The sequence below is a fragment of the Eurosta solidaginis genome, chromosome 3 (assembly GCF_040869045.1).
Source record: "Eurosta solidaginis isolate ZX-2024a chromosome 3, ASM4086904v1, whole genome shotgun sequence".
NCBI classification, from domain to species: domain Eukaryota; kingdom Metazoa; phylum Arthropoda; class Insecta; order Diptera; family Tephritidae; genus Eurosta; species Eurosta solidaginis.
The window spans coordinates 97087646-97109786 of record NC_090321.1 but is presented as its reverse complement, the minus strand read 5'-3'; the positions used below and the strand labels follow the sequence as shown (position 1 = coordinate 97109786).

Here is a 22141-nt window from a genome sequence, read left to right as displayed (position 1 = left end):
TTTTATACTGTTTGGTTTCCTCGTTGGCATATTTCTAGGCGGTTCTATTTATAGAATTTACTGGTTAGTTACCAGCTATAAAATTACCAGCTGTAACTACGTTTATAGCTTCTCATATGCGCGCGTATATGTGAGTAATACTTGCACAAATTATTGCTTACTTTTGGGAGTATCTCAGATATATTCGTGTGTTGCTCTCCGCTGCTTGTATGGACCATTGTGTACAGTACCAGTGTGTCAACTAAGCGGTAAATGTCAAAATTACAAACAGCCTCGCTCACCTGATGCAAATCTCAGGTCTAGAGTTTCTTTTTTGGTACCTAAGAGTACATTAAGCTGAGTTGCATTTGATAATAAAATAAGATCAAGAATCCGAAAGCGAAAGTTAACTTTTTTACCCATTTAAAAGTTATGCGCGAAAAACTGGTTCGTCTTGTACATATTGTTCCTGCACATTTACATTCTTTTAAGCGCACAAATCACATCCTGTTTTGTTTTCCGATAGATTAATACAATTTGATATTCACGAATTAGTGAAAAAATTTGTCTAATTTCTCTAATTAATATGCAATTAGGTAATAAAAATACAGAAAATACTCTAATCACTTGATTCGTTGTTGAAGAAAAACACCGGATGGTGAAGAGTGCTGCCAGATGAGCAATAATAGAAATTAACTGAACAAGAAATTACTCTTGCTTTTCTCAAGTCATCTGCGTAGAACACCCTTAGCCGATCCAATACCGACTGCGCCATGCACAGTAATTCTGCGTAGAACACCTTTCTGCATAGGCGGCCTTCGGCCACGCTTATAAAAAATAACCCTGGGCTACGCCATGCCAAGTCCGGGTGTGTGGTACAACCGTGGCTACCGCTACGGTGATGTCCTTCTACGCAGAAGGGTGTTCTACGCAGAATTACTGTGCATGGCGCAGCCGTTGTTGGATCGGCTAAGGGTGTTCTACGCAGAATTACTGTGTATGTTTAGTTAAGCCTTTTTTGAAAAAAATAAAATTAAAGTATTTTGTCAATAACACATTCATTCGACTTATTATTCGATTTATTATAAGTTGACAGTCATTTTCCCATAAAAACATAATTTTTTTATAGAAATTTCTTCTAAATATAGAGGTTTTATATATCAAACAAAACTTTGTTTTATTACCTGCTGAGCTGGCAACACTGTTCACTTTCATATGTTTTCATTTGGACAGAAAATTTTTGCAATATTTGTGTTGATATTTTATAAGTAAATTAGTGATATTTAACATAATTTTTCGTGCAAGTTAGATTATGTTAATATACCAAGTATAAAAAGTAAAGTGATGTGTGCGCTTAAAGGATTGCAAACATGCGGGATTAATATGTATAACATAAACCTGTTTTTCGCCGATAACTTTTGAACGGGTGAAAAAAGTTAACTTTCGCTTCTTCTTAATCTAGACGTAAATGCGCGTATTTTGATACCTCACTCGAAAATCTTGGCCCAGCTTTAGGGTGGGGCCCCTAAACTGCACTAATACCGATTTTTAGCCTCCAAAAATGCGGAAACATACCGAAAGCAAAATTTATTTAAATTAGAATCAAAAAGGTCTAGAGAAACTTAACAAAATATAAATCGTGTAATATATTTCCCTGAGGAAAATTTTCACTTCTATGGCTGTTTACACAAATGCATAAAGCAAAATTATATAAACGCTTTGGTCGCTTCAAAGCAAAGAAAACGTAAGGCGTTTTTGATTGTTTTTCGTATGGCGTCGTCAAAGCGTAGGCACGCAACCAAATCGTTTATGTAAACCTTTTGATGCTTCGCCCGACAGATGAGGTAAATTATGGCAGCTCCTTCATTTTGCCAAGCAAAGTTTGTTTAATGTATAAGGACTCAAAAAGTTGCGAAATTATCAAAGGAAGAAAATGGCAAGGAGTCTCATTTTTATATTATGTGCCTGCCAAAGCTTCAGATCGATGCAACACAACCAAAGCGTCTATGTAAATTCGCCTTAATTTCTGTCGCTGCGAAAGTCTCCCGCAAATAAAACGGTACTGTGAGTAGAAGCGGGCAAAAATATGAATGAATGAAAGTTTAACTTTTAGATACATTTTTATGCAATAACATTGTTGTTTTTTCGTTAAAAAATGCTTTTACCAGATTCTTTTATTACACAAATATAATGAACTTGGGTACAGAAATACAGAAATCCTAGAAAAAAATTTGCCGATATTGAAAGACTTGAGAAGCAAATGTCGTGATATTTTTGCACACGTGAAATGTGATAGGCAGATGTTGCCGCTGTTTTTAATTTAATTTATACGGCGAAAGGCAAAGCAGCGACATCTATTTTTGAAAAAGGAGGTTTATTAAAGGCAGCGTTGCCAAACTGCGACGGGATGATGATTATTAGGGACGAACCATGAAATGTACATACGAATACGCAGGTAAAACCAAATAACAAGGTGACGACAGTGTAACATACATACAAGTAAACGCACTTTCCATGTATTTTCTTGTTGCAACTCTGCAGTTAAGTGTCAAAAATGTTCTGCACCAGAAGTTGAAATGTCAAAGCAGATAAAAAAATTTAAGCTAGTTGAAGCGTTTTTTCAATAAAATAAATAATAAATTTTTTTTCATAACAATGAAAATATTTTTCAAATTGAAACCATCAAAGATATGCAGAAATGTATGAGCTTGAAATGGAGTAAACTGGTATTGTCATTGTTTTGAGCACAGAAACACTCATCGAACATAACAATGAAACTCGCACTGAAACACCAGGCATTAAATGGAGTAAACTAATGTTGTTGTTGTTCTAAGCGCAGAACTGTTATCGGTGTTGAGGGCTATTTGCCACTACGGTACTATTCCAGCCAACTCGGGAACGATTTCATATGCCCACATAGAACCTCTTAGGTCATCCAACCCACTTATTGTAGCAACGTGACCAAAGAATTAAATTATATAAGTACTTTAGCCATCAGCCCGTCGTAAAGATCCTGAACCAGATAAATAATTTTGCATGTAAATGCAACAACTATGATTTAAGACAAATAAATCCAGATAGAAGTCTAGTTCAATTTGTGAGCCAAATAATTTTTAATTTCTTATTTATTCGGAACTCTAGGAAACTCTTAATTTATAAAAAAAAAGCTTTAAATTCCGAAATTTTGTAATATTACAACTTAAGTTTTGTACTTGAAATTCGTCGAACTTGTCGAAAGTGGTATCCAAAGACGCGTATTATAGTCAAGATTCCGGATCCGAAAGCAGAAATTATATTTTTTAACTCGTTTACAAAGTTATTCGCAAAAAACCGGTCTAAAAAGCAAATTTTCAATAAACAATCGCACAATTTTTTATTAAAAAATTTTCACATGCGGCGCAAATGTACAACAAATAAAAATACCCCTTTTTCTAAATTCTTATCATAAAAAATTTAAATTTTTTAATTTCTTATGATACAAAATTTAATTGTTTTCTTAAAAATCTTGCGTTTTGTTAAATTAAATACATTAATTACATGTTATTCAGAGAATTACAAAAACAAGATACATTGATAGTTATGTTTGTTTGCATTAATGTCGACGTGCCACCACCTTATAATGTTCTACCAAGATAAAAAGATATTGTTGCAGAGCTGGCAACACTATTCATATATTTTCGTTTGTTTAATTGCAACAACGAAGAAAGCGACTATAGTACCGACCCATTGTAAAAGTCTACAATTAGGATATGTAGCAGCACGCGCATACACAGCCACGCTCACCTGATAAAATGCTTGTTCTTGTTCGTGTTTTTTTGAGGATGCTATTTGGCACTGTTGTGCCTCTTAGCACCAAAAAAAGTATAGTAGCTGCTATCGAAAACTGCGTAAATTTTTTATTGTAAAATTACAAAGAAATATCTTTATTTACTTTCACACGAGCACTTAATTACATATCTCTTTATTATCCATATATGTTGGACAATTTTAATTAACAAATTGCGATATTTTATTACCGGGGTTCGATTGCTAAAACACGACCAAAACCGTCGGGGGAGGTATTAATAGACGCGTTTTTGCCTCGCTTCCAAAAATTCGAATACTTTTTCTCTTTGGACTATTGATAACAGGACAAAACGCGTCTTTTCATCTCTCTTTCCACATTTTTGGACGGGTTATTGCAGTCGACCTCGGTTTCAAACTCTTTTTCGCGGAGAACTTTTGAATGGGTAGAAAAACTTAGCACCCGTGTTTGTATTCTTAATGCTGGAATAACTACGCGTCCTCAGATACCCCAATTCAAGACTTTTGTGTAATTTTCTGTAGGACCCATATAGGTGCACTACATTTTCATACTAAATTCGTTCAAAAAAATTTACCAGCACAGCAACCCATGTCTGATTTCCGCTCCGTTTTTTGTTTCCCTGTGCCGCTTTCCACGACAGCAACCCCGGTAATTTTGACACTTCGTTCAGTGTCAAACGCATGTTCCACGCAGTTTCCACTGAGTTCCACAATAGTTTGACACTGACCGAAATGTCAAACTCATTGTAAACTTTACCAAGTAGCGCAACTAACAGCTGATCGCTCAAAATTTACACACACACACAAACATCACTAATGGCCATATTACGGAAATCTTAGGGAAATTGAAGTTACATTTTTAAACAGACATAAATGTTATAATTTTGGAATATATAGCATCTAGAACACCTTAATTGCAGTAATTGAAAGAAAATTTATGCTTATACTCAAGTATTTAATTATTTTTTCTAAATTTATCTTTAATATTGATGCAATGATTGAAGTTATATTAATCCAATGCAACTCTGCTCTTCCTACTGTTCTTCATTCCACTCCATTCGAGTGTCTCTTCCACTGAATTCGAGTGTCCTCCACTCTATTTGCAACATAACCTCAACTGCCAAACTATATAGTAAACAATGGTCAAATTGCAGTGTTAGGAAGAGAAAGGAATTGTTTCCTTCTCATGCATATCATACTTGTAAACCTGTACTATGGTACCGACCGGTTTTTTGCGAATAACTTTTAAACGAGTTAAAAAATATAGTTTCTGCTTTAGGATTCTGAATCTTGACGAAAATGCGTCTTTTGATACCACTATCGACATGTTCGATCCGAATTTTAGGCGCATGACTTAAGTTGCAATGTTAGTAAATTTGGAAATTTAAACGCTTATATTTCATAAACTATTTGGTTGGCTCATCTGTACAATAATAAAATATGTCTGTTCAAATAGTCAAAATCTGTGTATTTGTGTTGGTGCGAATGGTATGAATGGAAACATAAAACTTAGCAGTTTTTGTATGTGTAAGAAAATGTTGTCAACGTGTTGGTTTTATTTTGAGTTTGCTATCTCCTTTTGGCAATCCCATCGATCATGCAATGGAATAAATAAAATTAGCTGATGAGATGAGCAAACCATATAATTGAACATTGACTAAAGCTGCAGACATTTGTGCATTATCGGTAACCGTATCGGTAACCTTATAACAGCTGATTCGACCAACTTTATAGGAATCAATGCAATCGATTATTGGTGCCGCTAAGGTCGTAACCGTAGCCAACCAATTGGTTTTTGGTTTACCGTCGTAATGATAAACAGCTGCCTTGGTCAGAATGTAACTCCATTGGTACACCATACCCTGCAACCCAATTGTTTATAAATACTTCGGCTACTGCTTCCGGTTCTTGATTTGGGATTGGGTATACCTCTGGCCATTTGCTGAAATAATCCATAACCACCAGTACATGTGTGTTTCCGCAGTTGCTAGTAGGAAATGGACCGGCGACATCCATAGAGATCCTTTCAGTTAGAGTTATATTGCTTCATCTGGCCATGACTTCGGGTTTTGGGCCCTTTCGCTCTGCTGCTAACCTCGCAGTTCGCAATCCACTCAGTGACCGACTGACGGCAACCAACCCAATAGAATCTTTGTTTAATCTTATCGAGCTTCTTCGTGATTCCAAGATGACCTCCGCTTGGACAATTATGCAGCTCGCTGATCACGTCAGGAATCCTCTTTCTGGGAACAACTATCAGTTTCTTCTTGCATTGACCATCCTCACTCTCCCATACTCGATGCAAGCAACCGGATATCAATTCTAAACTGCTCCACTGTGCCCAAAATGATTTCGCAATGGGACTCTCTGCTGACATCTGCTCTCTATTTGGTCTTTCGTTTCGTTCGAGCCCTTGCATAACATGTGACAGGTCAGTATCTTTTAGCTGACACTTCCTTAGTTGTTCCTTGTCCCATTCATCCGCACATGTTATAGTCATTAGCCGGACATCTATAATGTCTTCTTTAGCCTCGGCCTTTGAACTGTGCTTGCATTCCAAACTACATGTCTTCGTGACATTGCATCAGCATTTCCATGGTTACTACCTTTTCGATGCTCAACGGAAAAGTCATAGCTTTGTAGTCGATCGATCCACCGTGCCAATTGTCCTTCCGGATTACGGAACTGCAGAATCCATTTCAACGCTGCGTGATCTGTCCTGACGCGGAATCGCTGGCGGTAGAGGTATTTGTGAAAATGTTTAATGCACTCTACCAATGCCAACAGCTCTCTCCGTGTAATGCAATAGTTCCTCTCTTATTTTCCAATTTAACGGCTGTAATATGCAACTACCTTCTCCTGCCCATCGACCAGTTGTGATAAAACGCCTCCTATAGCATATCCAATCGCATCTGTATCTAGAATAAATCTGAATCTGGAATCGGATATGCCAACATTGGGGCAGTGCGCAAACGCTCCTTCAATGTTTGGAAAGGAGGCTATGGGCTACGTTGGAAAAGTTTGGTACAAATCGGCAGTAATATGTACACAGCCCAAGGAAACTTCTTAATGCATGCAAGTTCTGTGGTCTTGGCCAATCCTTTACTGCCTCTATCTTTTCATTCGCTGTACAGATGCCTTCTGTCGTTACCTTGTTGCCGAAATAATTTACTTCCTTTTTAAACAGCGATCACTTTTTGGGACTTAGTTTCAGACCAGCACCAGCTATTCTTTGGAAAACCTCCTCCAAGTTCTTCAGATGTTCTTCGAAGCGCTTTCCTAATACGATGATGTCGTCTTGGTACACTAAGCATGTTTCCCAATGTAGTTCTTTCAGTACCTGATGCATGAGTTTTTCAAAAGTAGCTGGTGCATTATATAGTCCAAATGGTATCACTGTAAATAGCCAAAGACCATCACCGTCACTGAAGGCTGATTTCTCTTTGTCTTCCTCCTTCACTTCCACTTGCCAGTAGCCGCTACCGGTGGGCTCCATGAACTAGCTGATGGTTCGATGACGCCGATGTAGCTCATTTCTGGTATGATTTGTCTCAAAACTTCCCGCTTCGCCAGTGGAACACTACGTTGAGCTTGGCGGATCGGCCTCGCATCTCCAGTGTCAATTTGATGTTTCACAACATTGGTGCGGCCTGGTTTTGAGTGGTCAAATATGTTCGCGCTTTGCCCAGATGACTGCTTCTGATTTTAGTGGTATTTGCTGACTCTCTTCCACCAGCACTCGTTTACTGCTGCAGTCTCTCTCGTAGCCGAAATTAAGTGGCACATCCATGTTCTTATATCGCATCGTCTTGCTTTGCATGTCGATCTTGATGCCTTCGTTGATTAAGATGTCCTCCAATTATGATTTCATTAACAATCTCTGCCACCATAAAAGCGTGTACTACCGTGACGTTCTCAATTGCGACTTCACATGATATTTCTCCTAGAACCATGGTACCTTATCCAGTGGCTGTACGCGATCTTGCTCCATGCAATGGTCTTATCTTCTTGTTGACTAAATCCGCTCGAATGATGGAATGAGATGCACCCGTATCTACATTCCATAAACGTTCCTTTCCATCCACATGTCCTCCGACATTAAGATTGTTTGATCTACTTCCAATTTGTGAGATAGAGATTATGGGGCATTCAATTTCGGGAGCCAGCTGTTGCCCCTTGGGCGGCTGACTCGCTTTAGTTTAACGGTTTTGGATTCGCATATGTAGCTCGTTTCGTTTCCACATCTCGTATGCCATTTATGAGCTCTGGATTTTTACCCTCTCGGTGTATTCCACGGGTGCGTCCGAATTTGCTAGATAAGCCAGTCTTTCGACATCCGACGCAAACTCCTGCAAAGTCTCATTCAATTCTATTTGATATATCTGGATCCTGTGCTCGCTTCCATAACGTTCCTCGACTGCGGCCATCAATGCTTCATAACTGTTCCGTTCGCACTGTGGAATAGTCAGTAAAATTTCAGCTGCAGGCCCTTTCAATGCTACGAACAGTGCAACAACTTTATCTTCAGCATTCCAGGTGTTCACTGCTGACGTCTTCTCAAATTGAAGCTTGAATACCTGGAAAGGAACAGAGCCGTCAAAAGATGGAGTTTTACCTTCGGATTGCTCGCTGGCACAGCTGGGCGGTTTAGTTGTAACTGCTCCATACGACCTTTTAACGCTTCTATCTCGGCATCAATTTTGTCCCCGAGTTGTAAGATTTTTGCATCCTGCACTTCCAGTTTCACAAAGAGCTGCGATGATACCTGTTCCGAAATTTGTGCCGACATTTCAGATATAGGTGTCTTTTTCGTTTCCAGTTGAGATGCCAAATATGTCTTCTGTTCTTCCAGTTATGATGTTATACGAGTTTCCTGCGATTCCAGTTGGGATGCCATATCGGTTGATACTTGTGACGACATTTCTGAAATGTGCGTCAATTGTTTGCTTTCCTCGTTGGCATATTTCTAGGCGGTTCTATTTCTAGAATTTACTAGTTAGTTACCAGCTATAACTACGTTAATAGCTTCTCATATGCGCGTGTATATGTGAGTGATATTTGCACAATTATTGCCTACTTTTGGGAGTATCTCAGATATATGTGTTTGTGCGTTGCTGTCCGCTGCTTTTATGGACATGTATATTGACATAATGATTGATTTATTGATGTGCATACAAGTCACTGCTTAGTAATGGCTTAGAGATGATAATATCCCTTAGCGTTGCTAATATTACTCACAATATATAACATTTTGGAAAACACAAAAAACCTGATTATTTAGTAAATAATACACCTAGAATGTTGAAATTTGACAAGTGGACTGATATTGAGACTCTTGATAAAAATTTGGAAAAAATTTTTAAAATGGGCTTAGCACCGCCCAATTGTGATAAAATCAATATTACAAATATTATTAATCATAAATCAAAAATCGTTAAACCTATCGTAAGAAAATTTGGCAGAGAGGTTGCCTTTACTATTAGGAATGCTTTGAAGAAAAATTTACCAGATCGGTTAAAATAAGCTATATCTTTGCAAAAAAGAGCTTTATATCAATGGTATCTCATTTTCCAAGTGGATTTATAACAATAAATAGGAAAAGCTACAAGTTTTAAAAAAGGGGCGTGGCACCGACCCTTTTATGACTACGCAATTTTCTATATTTCGGGAGCCATAACCCGAAGAAAACTTAATGGATCGTAATAAAATATGGTACACACATTTTTCCTATAGTAGGAAATATTTCCACCACGCCCACTTTTATATAAAAGATTTTTATCCCATCAAAGGTAATATACTCTGTGTGCAAAGCACGCAGAGTATAAAAAATCTGTCTGATATGTTTAGCTTGGCTTGGTCTATAGAATACGTGGGCAAAGTATGTACGGAAACGCAATCTTCGGTAGCCTGTATACGCCGAATGCGAATGTGTTGACGGCGTACATGCGTAATGCAATTACGTGAATTGCAATTGACACTGACTCCAAAGCAAAGCACAAACAAACGATGATTGAGAGATAGTTATGTACATAGTTACAGAAAAGGAGCAAATTAAGCTGATGCAAAACGAAAAAATGTTCTAGGTTTTGGTTTTGTTAGGCAGAATATTGAACTTGGTATACTTGGTATGCACGGCTTACAATATAAAATTACAATTAAATCCTGATTGAAAGGCTTTTCTTTGTGAAATGAAAATACCTTGACCTCAAGAGTAAAGCAAGCAATATTGTGGCACTCCGGTGCTAAAATTCTTCTGCTTATTTTCAATACCCTCCATCAGAAGTTTTGATGAAAATGAGTTTTAGATGGTAGAATGATCTCTGACTCACCTTTCATGTAAATTAAAGTCAGGTATAAAACTTAGCTTAAATGCTATCAATTCTCATTTTAAAAATTTCTCTATCAGCAATAAAGTTTTGTTTCATAAGCAAAATCTTCTATCAGCATTCTTTTTGTCCCCAGTTTTACTTATTCATTTTTATATATTTTCAGTTTTACAGCTTTGTTGGATAGCGTAAGGGCACAATGATGTAAATGGGTTGGGATGGAGATATATTTCCGTATATCAATATTATATGTGTCCCAAAATATTTTGATTGGGCCAAGTGCGTCCATCCGTACGTCCGTCGCTAACTTTTTTGACAATACCTGCCTTGGGAACCAACTTCAAAGCCTTCTATATGTAAATCTAGCTTTACCCACTATGACAAGGCATCATTCTCAAAACATGGCTCACCATAAACGCATCATAAACGCTTCTTCTTATTACAATTGATTTTATTTTGTTTTGTTTTTATTTTTGTTATACCGTCGCCCGCTAGCCAGAAGCATGGTTGTGCAATTTTACCGATTTTATGTTAGAGGCCTCGTTGGATTACCCTTTAGATTCTCTAGGTTCTACTTAAAACCAGAGGTTTCCTACGTACGTGGAAACCCCAATAATTTGCAATGCCGTTTTCGTGAATGTATAATTCAATCACATAAAGTTGGGCCAGAAAAATGAATGTGGCACATTCATGTTTCTGGATGGCAACAAAGTAATGCTGTTCCTGTTTGTATGAAACATTCGTTGATATGGCTCAACAATTTTTGAAAAAAAATTTGAAAAAGCACACATTCTTACTAATTTTTATACTCAACTGAGCAGAGCTCACAGAGTATTTTAACTTTGATTGGATAACGGTTGGTTGTATAGGTATAAAGGAATCGAGATAGATATAGACTTCCATATATCAAAATCAACAGTATCGAAAAAAAAAAATTTGATTGAGCCATGTCCGTCCGTCCGTCCGTTAACACGATAACTTGAGTAAATTTTGATGTATCTTGATGAAATTTGGTATGTAGGTTCCGGGGCACTCAACTCAGATCGCTATTTAAAATGAACAATGTCGGACTATAACCACGCTCACTTTTTCGATATCGAAAATTTCGAAAAACCGAAAAATTGCGATAATTCATTACCAAAGATGGATAAAGCGATGAAACCTGGTAGGTGAGGTGAACTTATGACGCAGAATAGAAAATTACTAAAATTTTGTACAATGGGCGTGGCACCGCCCACTTTTAAAAAGAAGGTAGTTTAAAAGTTTTGCAAGCTGTAATTTGGCAGTCGTTGAAGATATCATAATGAAATTTGGCAGGAACGTTATTACTATTAATATATGCATGCTTAATAAAAATTAGCAAAATCGGAGAACGACCACGCTCACTTAAAAAAAAAATGTTTAAATCAAATTTTTACAAAAAATATTATATTTTTACAGTATATAAGTATGGTATGTCAACATTCAACTTCAGTAATGATATGGTGCAACAAAATACAAAAATAAAAGAACATTTCAAAATGGGCGTGGCTCCGCCCTTTTTCATTTCAATTGTCTAGGATACTTTTAATGCTATAAGTCGAACAAAAATTTACCAATCCTTGTGAAATTTGGTAGGGGCTTAGATTAGGACGATAACTGTTTTCTGCGAAAAAGGGCGAAATCGGTTGAAGCCGCGCCCAGGTTTTATACACAGTAGACCGTCTGTCCTTCCGCTCGGCCGTTAACATTTCAAAATGGGCGTGGCTCCGCCCTTTTTCATTTCAATTGTCTAGGATACTTTTAATGCTATAAGTCGAACAAAAATTTACCAATCCTTGGAAATTTGGTAGGGGCTTAGATTAGGACGATAACTGTTTTCTGTCAAAAAGGGCGAAATCGGTTGAAGCCGCGCCCAGTTTTATACACAGTAGACCGTCTGTCCTTCCGCTCGGCCGTTAACATGATAACTTGAGCAAAAATCGATATATCTTTACTTAGCGACTATGACCACGCCCGCTTTTTCGATATCGAAAATTACGAAAAATTAAAAAAATGCTATAATTCTATACCAAATACGAAAAAAGGGATGAAAGATGGTAAACGGATTGGTTTTTTTGACGTAAAATATAGCTTTGGAAAAAAACTTTGTAAAATGGGTGTGACACCTACCATATTATGTAGAAGAAAATGAAAAAGTTCTGCAGGGCGAACTCAAAAGCCTTTGGAATCTTGGCAGGAATACTGTTCGTGGTATTACATATATAAATAAATTAGCGGTACCCGATAGATGATGTTCTGGGTCACCCTGGTCCATATTTGGGTCGATATCTCGAAAACGCCTTCACATATACAACTACCACTACTCCCTTTTAAAACCCTTTATTCCTTTAACTTGATACCCATATCACGCAAACACATTCTAGAGTCAACCCTAGTCCACCTATAGAACTAAGGCCCTCCCCCTTTTAAAATACTCATTAACACATTTCATTTGATACTCATATCGTACAAACAAATTCTAGAGTCACCCCTGGTCTACCTTTATGGAGATATTTCGAAAAGGCGTCCTCCTATAGAACTAAGGCCCACGCCTTTTTAAAATACTCATTCACACATTTCATTTGATACCCATATCGTACAAACAAATTCTAAAGTCACCCCTGGTCCACCTTTATGGCGATATCTTGAAAAGGCGTCCACCTATAGAACTAAGGCACACTAACTTTCAAAATACTCATTAACACCTTTCATTTGATACCCATATCGTACAAAAAAATTCTAGAGTCTGCCCTGGTCCACCTTTACGGCGATATCCCGAAATGGCGTCCACCTATAGAACTATGGCCCACTTCCCTCTTTAAATACTCTTTAATACCTTCCATTTGATACACATGTCATACAAACACATTCCAGGGTTATCCTAGGTTCATTTTCCTACATGGTGATTTTCCCTTATTTTGTCTCCATAGCTCTCAACTGAGTATGTAATGTTCGGTTACACCCGAGCTTAACCTTCCTTACTTGTTAATGATAGAAGCAACTTTGTTAGTCTAAGATTGTAAGATGTACACATAATCTCCGACACTTTACAGCCCCGCGCTTGAACCCACGCCTTTCCTGCTTGGTCGATCATGTGCACCTCTTGCCATCGCTTAATCTCGCCCAGTCTAATTGCGACGTCTACGGAGCAAGCTTCAAGGGATTCGCCCTTTTTAACTAGTTCGTCCGCTTTTTCATTCCCATCTATTCCCATAAGCCCTGGGACCTAATATATGCTTCTCCCTTTCCCGATTCTCTCTAGAGACTGCTTACACTCTAACACGCATTTAGATGCTGTGCTATGCGAGATTATTGCCTTAACACGATTGAAGCCTGGGCTATTTTCCTCCAGGGTTTCTACTGCTTTGGTTACGGCTACTATTTCCGCTTGGAAAACGCTATAGTAATCCGGCAGCCTGTAAGATCTATTTATTTCCGGATCAGCACAGTATCCCGCAGACCCCACTCCTTCCACTACTTTGGAACCATCTGTGTACACATTTATCGCCTCGTCCGCCATTTGAGCACCCTTTCGCCAACCGTCCACCTCTATTGTGGCCTTAAGATCGCCCTCGAAGCGCAGATAGGGAACCAGGTAGTCTGTTCGTATTGTGATTGATGACGCTATACTACTACGGCCGTATGGTCAGCGCTCAAGCTGCCCCGAGGCACCGAGCCTGGTTGCAGTTCTTGACGCTATGTTCTTTGCTACCAGGACTACAGGTGGAATGTGCAGAATGGCATAAAGTGCAGCTGTCGGGGTTGTTTTCAGGGCTCCCGTAATGGTAAGCATTGATTGTCTGCATACCCCCAGCGGCGGATTTACATAAGGGCACTTGGGGCACTTGCCCAGGTGCCCCCACAAGGTAGGGGCCCCCACAGAATAGTGGCGGGTTAAAATTGCGTGAAGTCCGAGACTGAAATTCAGAAGGGACCCTGCCGGGCTCAGACAGGCGGGGGAGAAGTACTAATAAATTATAATAAATAAACCCTAACACTTAACCCTTAAACCTGTAACAGGCAGGGGAGAAATCTTAAATACTATGAAATTATAATAAAAAAACAATACTTCAATAAATAAAAGATGGAGAAATATTTTAAAATTATTAAAAAACAAAACATGATATTTCTCTTTCACTCTTTCGTGGTTTAACAAAGCATTTTTTTTAATTGTGTAGTATTTCTCCGCCGCCTGTTCGTGATTTAATAAAGTATAGAGTGTCAGGTCACAGGAGGCCCCCTGCAGGCGGTGGATCTCGAACCTATAGAACCCTCATGTAGGCACGTAATAATCTGCCACTGCCAGTATAAAATCATAAATAAAGGTCCTTTTTCTCCATCCTATGAATCGTTGTTATTATTTCTCTTTTAAATCCCTTACAAGGGGGCCTCCACATCATTGGCGCCCAGGGGCCCCACTAAACTTAAATCCGCCGCTGCATGCCCCCTCTAATTTTTTGAGGTAGGTTGTTTTTTGTGTGGCTTACAATCGCTGTAAAAACCCAATGAGAAAGAGAGGGCGATAAGCCCCACATTCACCCCAGCATTCTTTTACATGTATAAAGTGCCGTTGAAGCCTTCGTCTCCCTCACCTCCACGTTGCGCTTCCATGACAGCTTACTGTCTCCGATGACTCCTAGATATTTGGTGCAAGGTTTTTCCTGTAGGGTCACCCTTCCTAACTTAGGCCTGATCAAATTTCGGACCTTGCACCTCTGTGTAAACAAGACCATATCCGTCTTATCCGCGTTGACTTTCAACCCGACATTTGATGCCCAGGTATGAATATCCCGAAGCGCCCGATCCATCAAAGAGCTAATCGTTGGAAGGCACTTTCCACTTATGACAGTTGCAACGTCGTCTGCGTAAGACGTAAGTTTTAGGGATCCCTCATCGAATCGCCTAAGGAGTTGGTTGATGACCAGCGTCCACCGCAGAGGTGATAGCACCCCTCCCTGCGGCTTTCCCCTGGCCGCTGATTTCGTGGCCTCGTACAATCCCCATTGTGATGTAATCTTCCTGCAATTTAACATGCAGCCGATCCATCTCGTTAAGACTGGATGTACTTTAATGTAATTAAGACCATCCATAATCGCCCATTTAGATACATTATTGAAAGCCCGGAAATAACTAAGAAGACTCCTAGAGCATATTCCTTATATTCCAGAGCTTTCTCTATGCTTATTACCACTCTATGCAATGCGGTATCTACCGACTTGCCTTTGGTGTATGCATGTTGTGTTCTGGAGAGCAGCTTTTGATCCACGTTGGACTTTATGTACACATCTATCAGCACCTCAAAGGTTTTGAGCAGCAATCATGTTAAGCTAATGGGTCTATAGTCTTTGGGGTACACGTGACCAATCTTCCCCGCCTTTGGTAGGAAGGCTACACGAGCAGTTCTCCAAGAGTGCGGTACATGATTCAGTCTTATGCACCCGTCGAATATTATTTTAAGCGATTCCACGACCGTCCTACTTGAAACTTGTAGCATTGCCGGGTATATACCATCTGGGTCCGGCGATTTAAACTTAGAAAACGTCTTCACTGCCCTTTCGACCTTGGTATCTCATACCTTGATATATCACGGTCGAAGCTCAGTGTAATATCCAAAACATTGCTGTATGTTGGACCAATGTATGTAGGGACATTTACCCTGTGGGCTATTTGCAAATTGGTTTGCAGGATGTAAAAAAATAGAGATTTGCCTCTCTCGTTCATATCTGCTCCTCCCCACGCATTGTGGTGCGCATTTGCATCCGCGCCTATGACCAACCGCCCTTTGCGCCCTTCGTCCTGTACTAGGCTCTTGCACTCCATCGGTGGAACCTCCGCAGCATGGGCCATGTAGCAGGATGCCAGGATAAACGCCTGCTTATTCCTTTGCTCAACGGCCACCACTACGAGGTCCTCAGTAGTGTAGTTAGGCAGCATATATGAATGCAGCTGTTTCCTTACCATTACTACAGCCCGCACCCGTCCTTCCCTTTGCGCGTAGTAAACGCCAAATCCGCGCGCGCTAAGTCCAGAAACCTTTCCCCCCGATGAGACCCACGGCTTCTGGATCAGCGCCACGTCAAACGAACCCTCCTCAAGCGTTATGATGAGTTCGCTCGACGCCACTTTACTGTGTTGGAGGTTTATCTGTAGGACTCGCAGCACCATTGGGCTGTTTTTCCCCTTCCAGCACCTTCATCGTGACGTCGTCGTCCTCCCCTTGCCCTTTTGGTTTAGAGTGTTCGAAGCCCCCTTCAGCCTCTTGTAACTTTTGTGCCGGGTGTTCCTCTGTGCGACTCACGGCACCATCTGGCTGTTGGTTATCTTCTAACACCTTCGTGGTGACGTCGGCTACCTCCACCTGTCTTTTTCCCCTTGGGCTCTTCAGGTCCTTTTCGACTTCGCCCACTTCTAACGTGTTAGCATTTTTATCCTCGGGACTTATTTTCGTCCGTCGCATATAAGTTTTGCCTGCACCAAAGGACATTTTTCCAAGCTGCGTGTATAATATATCCTCCGCGTGCTTGTTTACTTAGAAGATGTAGAACTGACCTTCCTCCGTAGGCCGAGATACAGTAAGTAACTTCCAATCCTCTGTCGGTATGCTCGGATTCTGATTCTACAGAAGTCGCACTGTATCCTTCGACTTCATCACGCATGGAATCAATTCCTTAACTTTTGGTACCGTGGGGATTTGGGCTTTATCCATCACCTCAAACCCGCGCGTTTGTTACTCGCCTTTGGAGGTTTGAAATCACTTCCTCCAGCCACCGCCAGCTCGCGAGGTTGTCGCACGCTATCATCTTCACACCATTATACCATTTTTTTTTTGCCTTTAAATTTTTGGACATTTTCCGACAACCCAGAGACCTGGGGCTTTCAACAGTGCTTCGGGCTCAATTAGGTTGTAATATATAAAATAATAAACCTTTTTAGGTTCGACAGGGATCGAGATATCTAGAAACTCCATTTACAACATGTGGAATCTTGCGATTGCTATTTGAGTTACTTCCCGTAGAGCTTACTTCTTGAAACTAAGGAAAAACATGACAGGGAAGGCTTTGAAGTTTTAATGTGGTCATACTAATCATTCCCGCGATGGTCGGGCTAGTTTTTGATAAGCTGTTTACAATAGCTACTATAAAAACCTCAAAATCAAAATTTACCAACATGATTTCTGTGTTTAAGGACATGCGACGTTTTGAACCATTTATATAAAGGAAGTTTTCCAAAAATTGTTTTTTTTTTTACTTTAATCTGGTTATTGCTATTTGGATTTTGTCATAGGGGGCGGGGACATTATTTGCATTATCTATGATTGAGAGATCGGGTTCATCATCTAGACATCGGTAACCAAGTCGCCGTTATTGTTTGTACAGGATTTTACCCCGGGCTTAAAACCTTCCGTCTGTCGCCGAAATTCGCGGGCGTTACTCCTTTTGGCTAGCAGCTCAAGCACTCACGCCTTTCTGGCTTTGGTTTTTCTTCCTGTATAGTCTGTCCGCTTCCCTTTTCAACTTGCGGTAATGTCACAAACTATTCTTATTATGTTCGCATTAAACGTAGCCCTGTATGTAGGCAGCGCTTTTTTCTGATGGTTCATCGGCATTGGAGGTTTTAGAAAAAAAGTGCACATAATATCATTGTTGCAGAAATACATAATTTTCTGTATCAATTGAGAAAAGCTGGAATAAAACTCCTTTATTTTGAGTACCAGGTCATATGGACTTGGGGTTTTAATAAGAAGACGGACTACGAAACGAAAACTCCTGTCAATTAAATTAAGCTTCAAAGACGTTTACAAAAAGTTTTTTTAAGCTATTTTATAACTTTACGTTGATAAGCTTAAATCCAACGTTCCATTTCAAATATTTTACGTTTACCTACAAAAGTTTTGTATACAAAAACTTGCCTAATCTTTACCTCGCTTAATAGATATTAACAACCGATAATATATACAGATATCCGCAAAAAGATACACGAGATTCGATAGAGCATGTTGTTGTGGCCTACTTAATAAAGTTCGGTTCTTTTACATTCTTATTAGCATAACGAGTATGTGTAAAAACTTTTCGTTTATAGTCATATAATTCAATCAGACTTTAGAGCACATTTTGTCAAAACTATAAAGTTTTACTGACATACACCTCATAAATAATCCCCTTAAGTTACTTCAGCATAATAAACAATTCTGTATATTGCCATCATTACAGTCAACACCATTGTTGTAATGACCGACACACAATGAAGTTTTTCATATAGATGCGTTAAACGCAATCTTATGCATCACAGGAGCATCGCCACAATCACGCAATATATTGTGTTTATAAATATGAAGGAACTTCAGACTTGGCAATTGAAAGTTATTTCGCCTTGCCCACTCAGGTACAAAATTTTGCGAATCACTGTTATAAACATTGTCACTATACTAGAAATAACTTGCTAACATATTTTGTGTCCTCTTCATTTGTTGAATTACAGTTTTAAGCTGTGAAAAAGTTTAGAAAAGTTACCAAGGGGTGGGAAAAATAATTTCACTTGCAAGGATGTGAAATCACCCTTAGCCAAAGCAAATGTCAAATTCTTCTTATGCTTTGCTTGCAACAAAAGCTGGGAGATGGCTACTTTTTCATTACAGACGGCGATAGGGTCGGTCGATCTGCCGTTCTCCATAAAAATACGCGCAGTCTATTCATAACGCATAAGATTGTGTTAAAATCATCTATTTATATAAAAAGTGCTTATGTGACGGGGCTTTTAGATTGTTAAGCGCCTGCTTTGGAAACTTTATTGAGATTTAATTTATTAACACTAATCTCACCACCAGTGGTTGACATAATCAACGCCATTATTTTTCTATGAAACGGAGACAGTTTTGCAAACGTGTTCTTACGGCGTAGCGTTGGATGCGTGATTCATAGGTCGGCTGGCAATGATTGGCGTCACTAAATTAGGGAAATCTAAGTATATGCATGTGTATACCTATGTATGTAATACGGTCTTAATTTTTATAACGCGAAATGGACAAAGTTCTATGTATGTTTACCTTCACTAAAGTGTTATGGCACTCCTTAATGACCCTAAAGTATTTTAAGTTCATTGCAAAAGTTTATCACACATGAGCAGTAACCATTAAGAATTTACGCCGATGACTCGATCAGCCGCGACGGCGTAAAGTTCATAGTAAACCAGCGAATTTGCTATAAGAATAATATTGAGAGCAGGTTTCGTGAATGCAGGCTCATCGACTTTTTGGCCATTTTAGACCTTTATAAATTATGACTCGATGCAAAATTGATATGGCTGAATGATATATCTGTTTTCAAAACAGAGCGGTCGCCGTGGTGTGGTGATAGCGTGCTCCGCCTACCACACCGAAGTCGTGAGTTTCAGCCCCGGATAAAGCAACATCAAAAACTTGAATTTTGACAGGATTTTTCAATTAGAAAAAAGGTTTCTTAAGGGGGGTCGCCCCTCGGCAAACTGTCCGAGTGTTATTTGCCCTTGCAATTGCCGTTCGGAGTCGACGTAAAACATATAGGACCCGTCCCGCCAATTTGTTGGAAAAATTCAAAAGGAGCACGACGCAAATGGGATGGAAAGCCCGGCCTAAAATCTATCCGGAAGTTTTCGCGTCCTGCATTTATTTATTTATTAATTCTCAAAATTTGGAGCTAATGGAAAGTTAATATTTAAGGATTATTATCAGCAAGGAAAGGGTATTAATGAAAGTTGTAAATCATATAAATGGTCTAATCTCTTACACCGAAAGAAACGAAACTTGTAAAATCAACTAATCAGGTTTGTTGCTCCTGAATTAACATTCATACAGTAAAATTTATGCACTATGTTTAATTGAACAGAGTTTTTTGTCCAGAAGACGGAAGAAAAGCCGTTGATCTCAAGTTACCAATATTCTGTAAAAATGTCAGGTTCTCAATCAATCCAACTGATTTTCTGTTAAAAGAGCAGTCTCTGTTATATCAACAGCCACTGTTATTTTTTACCAGTTTTCAGTGGTATTTTTTAAGGTGACATTATTGTTTGTTAATTAACACAACAGAGCCAGATGGTCGCCGGGGTGTGATGGTAGCGTGTTATGCCTACCACACCGAAAATCCTGTGATCAAGACCTGGGAAAAGCAACATCAAAATCTTAACAAAAAAGTTTTTTATTTGTATCTTTTATAGTCTGGTCAATTAAGATATAAAAATAGTGATAAATAACAAAAATTACTACAAAGCCAAATTTAGGTGAGGGTCTTTAGTTTACCTTAATTAATATGAATTTAAAAGTCCGCATCCCATTTGAGCTAAAAATTTATTCGAGGTCAAAGGACTAAATTTCAGGTTTTTGAGTTTTTTTCGAAAACGGTTTTATCAAAAAATAACCCAGACCAAAGTTGTAGATCTCGTAATACGCAACAAAATGGGACCTCATTTTTTCTGCGTACAACCTTTTTGAGATAACGCATTTGTAAGTCACATAGTATATAATATGGCACACATTTCCACACCCCCTGTGAGATAGTGTACTCTGCGCGTTTTTTATTTTTAACGTGGTTTCCCCAGTAGGCCGTTCTGTTCGAGTGAATATACGTTTTATTATTAGAGTATATTATTTTAAAGATTTGCAGTTTAATGCAGAGGATAAATACAATAAGAGCCGCCGTCACTCGTTATTTTTTTGGCATTTACTCGACGTATACTGAGAGGTAGTCGATACTTTTTTTTGTGCGAGATGTTTATAAATGTCTTCTATACATTTTCGTGGGGTATTTGTGTTTATTTTTGTTTATTTTTCGACTGTATTTAATTAATTAATTTAATTCTCTTTCCAAAAATCACAGGTGCAAAAGGGGCCTACACGGCATGAATAAATGCGAGACAATTAAAAATGTCCCTCTCAGAAAACATTCGGCATCAATTTTTTCAATTTCCAGCGAGATACTCGCCACAAAATAACGAGTGACGGCTCTTATTGTATTTATCCTCTTTGGTTTAATATTTAAAAAATAATGTTTGCTTTATTTGCAGTAAGCTTTTGAGTGAATATGAAACTGTTGTAGTTAGTCACCGCAGCGAAAAGACAACGGGAGCCTGTTCTAACAGATGATGATTCTTGTGGTTTTGATCAAGAGACAAATGATACGTCTTCATTTGAACTATTTATGAACAGCCAGCGAGAGGAGGAAGAAGAAGAAGAGCACGAATCAGATTAAAGTAAAAAACAAATCAAAATGACAACTAAATTCAATAACAATATCAATCCGAATAATCTGCATGCAATTAAATAACTATTTCGACTAAAAATTACGTAATAGCGGCTTAGGCCTGCTGGGGAAATTACGTACGAGTACACTACCTCACAGGTGGTGTGGAAAAGTGTGCATATTATATACGATGAGACTTTTATAATTGTAATATCTCAACAACGGTGATACTCACAGAAAACATCTTGAAAACCCACTTTTGTAGCAAATTTCGAGATCTACAACTTTGGGGTCTGAGTTATTTTTCGATAAAATTATAAAAACTTCGCAAGTACACAGTTACATATATACTCGACTAATTTAAAAATTTAAAAGACATAAGAAAAAAAAAAGAATATGTAAACAATTAACCCTAAAATGTGCACTCCAAAATCGTTGCAGCCTGAGTGGCCATATTTTTTTTTTTTTTTTTTGGTAACTTGGGCTCGAGAAAGACGAATCTATTGTCGGATTTGCTATATATACAATAGTTATGAGGTCAAATGTAGGAGGTCTGAGGGCATCCGCGAACATATAGGTATACAAAAATTCAATACATTACAGGTCTTTAAGAAAACTATTTTTAGTTTGCTAAAATGAGCATTTGTGGCCATAAATTAAAACAGGGCATATTTGTTATTCCCGACGCGTTCCGACGTTACCTTACGTCTTCTTCTTTGGGGATCTGTTTAATGTTAAGTATATAAAATTAAATACATTAAACTTTATTTTAGGATATCTAACATTAACATAAAACTGGCA

At 38.6% G+C, this 22141-nt stretch overlaps 1 protein-coding gene across 8 annotated transcripts in view; it reads left to right on the top strand.

Moving 5' to 3' along the window:
• The window catches only part of LOC137244194 (matrix metalloproteinase-2-like), an 830051-nt gene that overhangs the window by 269648 nt on the left and 538262 nt on the right, over positions 1–22141 (top strand). Inside the window, exon 4 of one of the 8 annotated variants that reach the window (XM_067772837.1) lies at positions 10276–10408. The exons of the other annotated variants lie outside the window; for them this stretch is intronic. Within the exon in view, the coding sequence (XP_067628938.1) occupies positions 10276–10312 (37 nt within the window). The 3' untranslated portion in view covers positions 10313–10408. Of the gene's footprint in view, positions 1–10275; positions 10409–22141 lie in introns of those variants that run through there. 8 annotated transcript variants of the gene reach the window in all.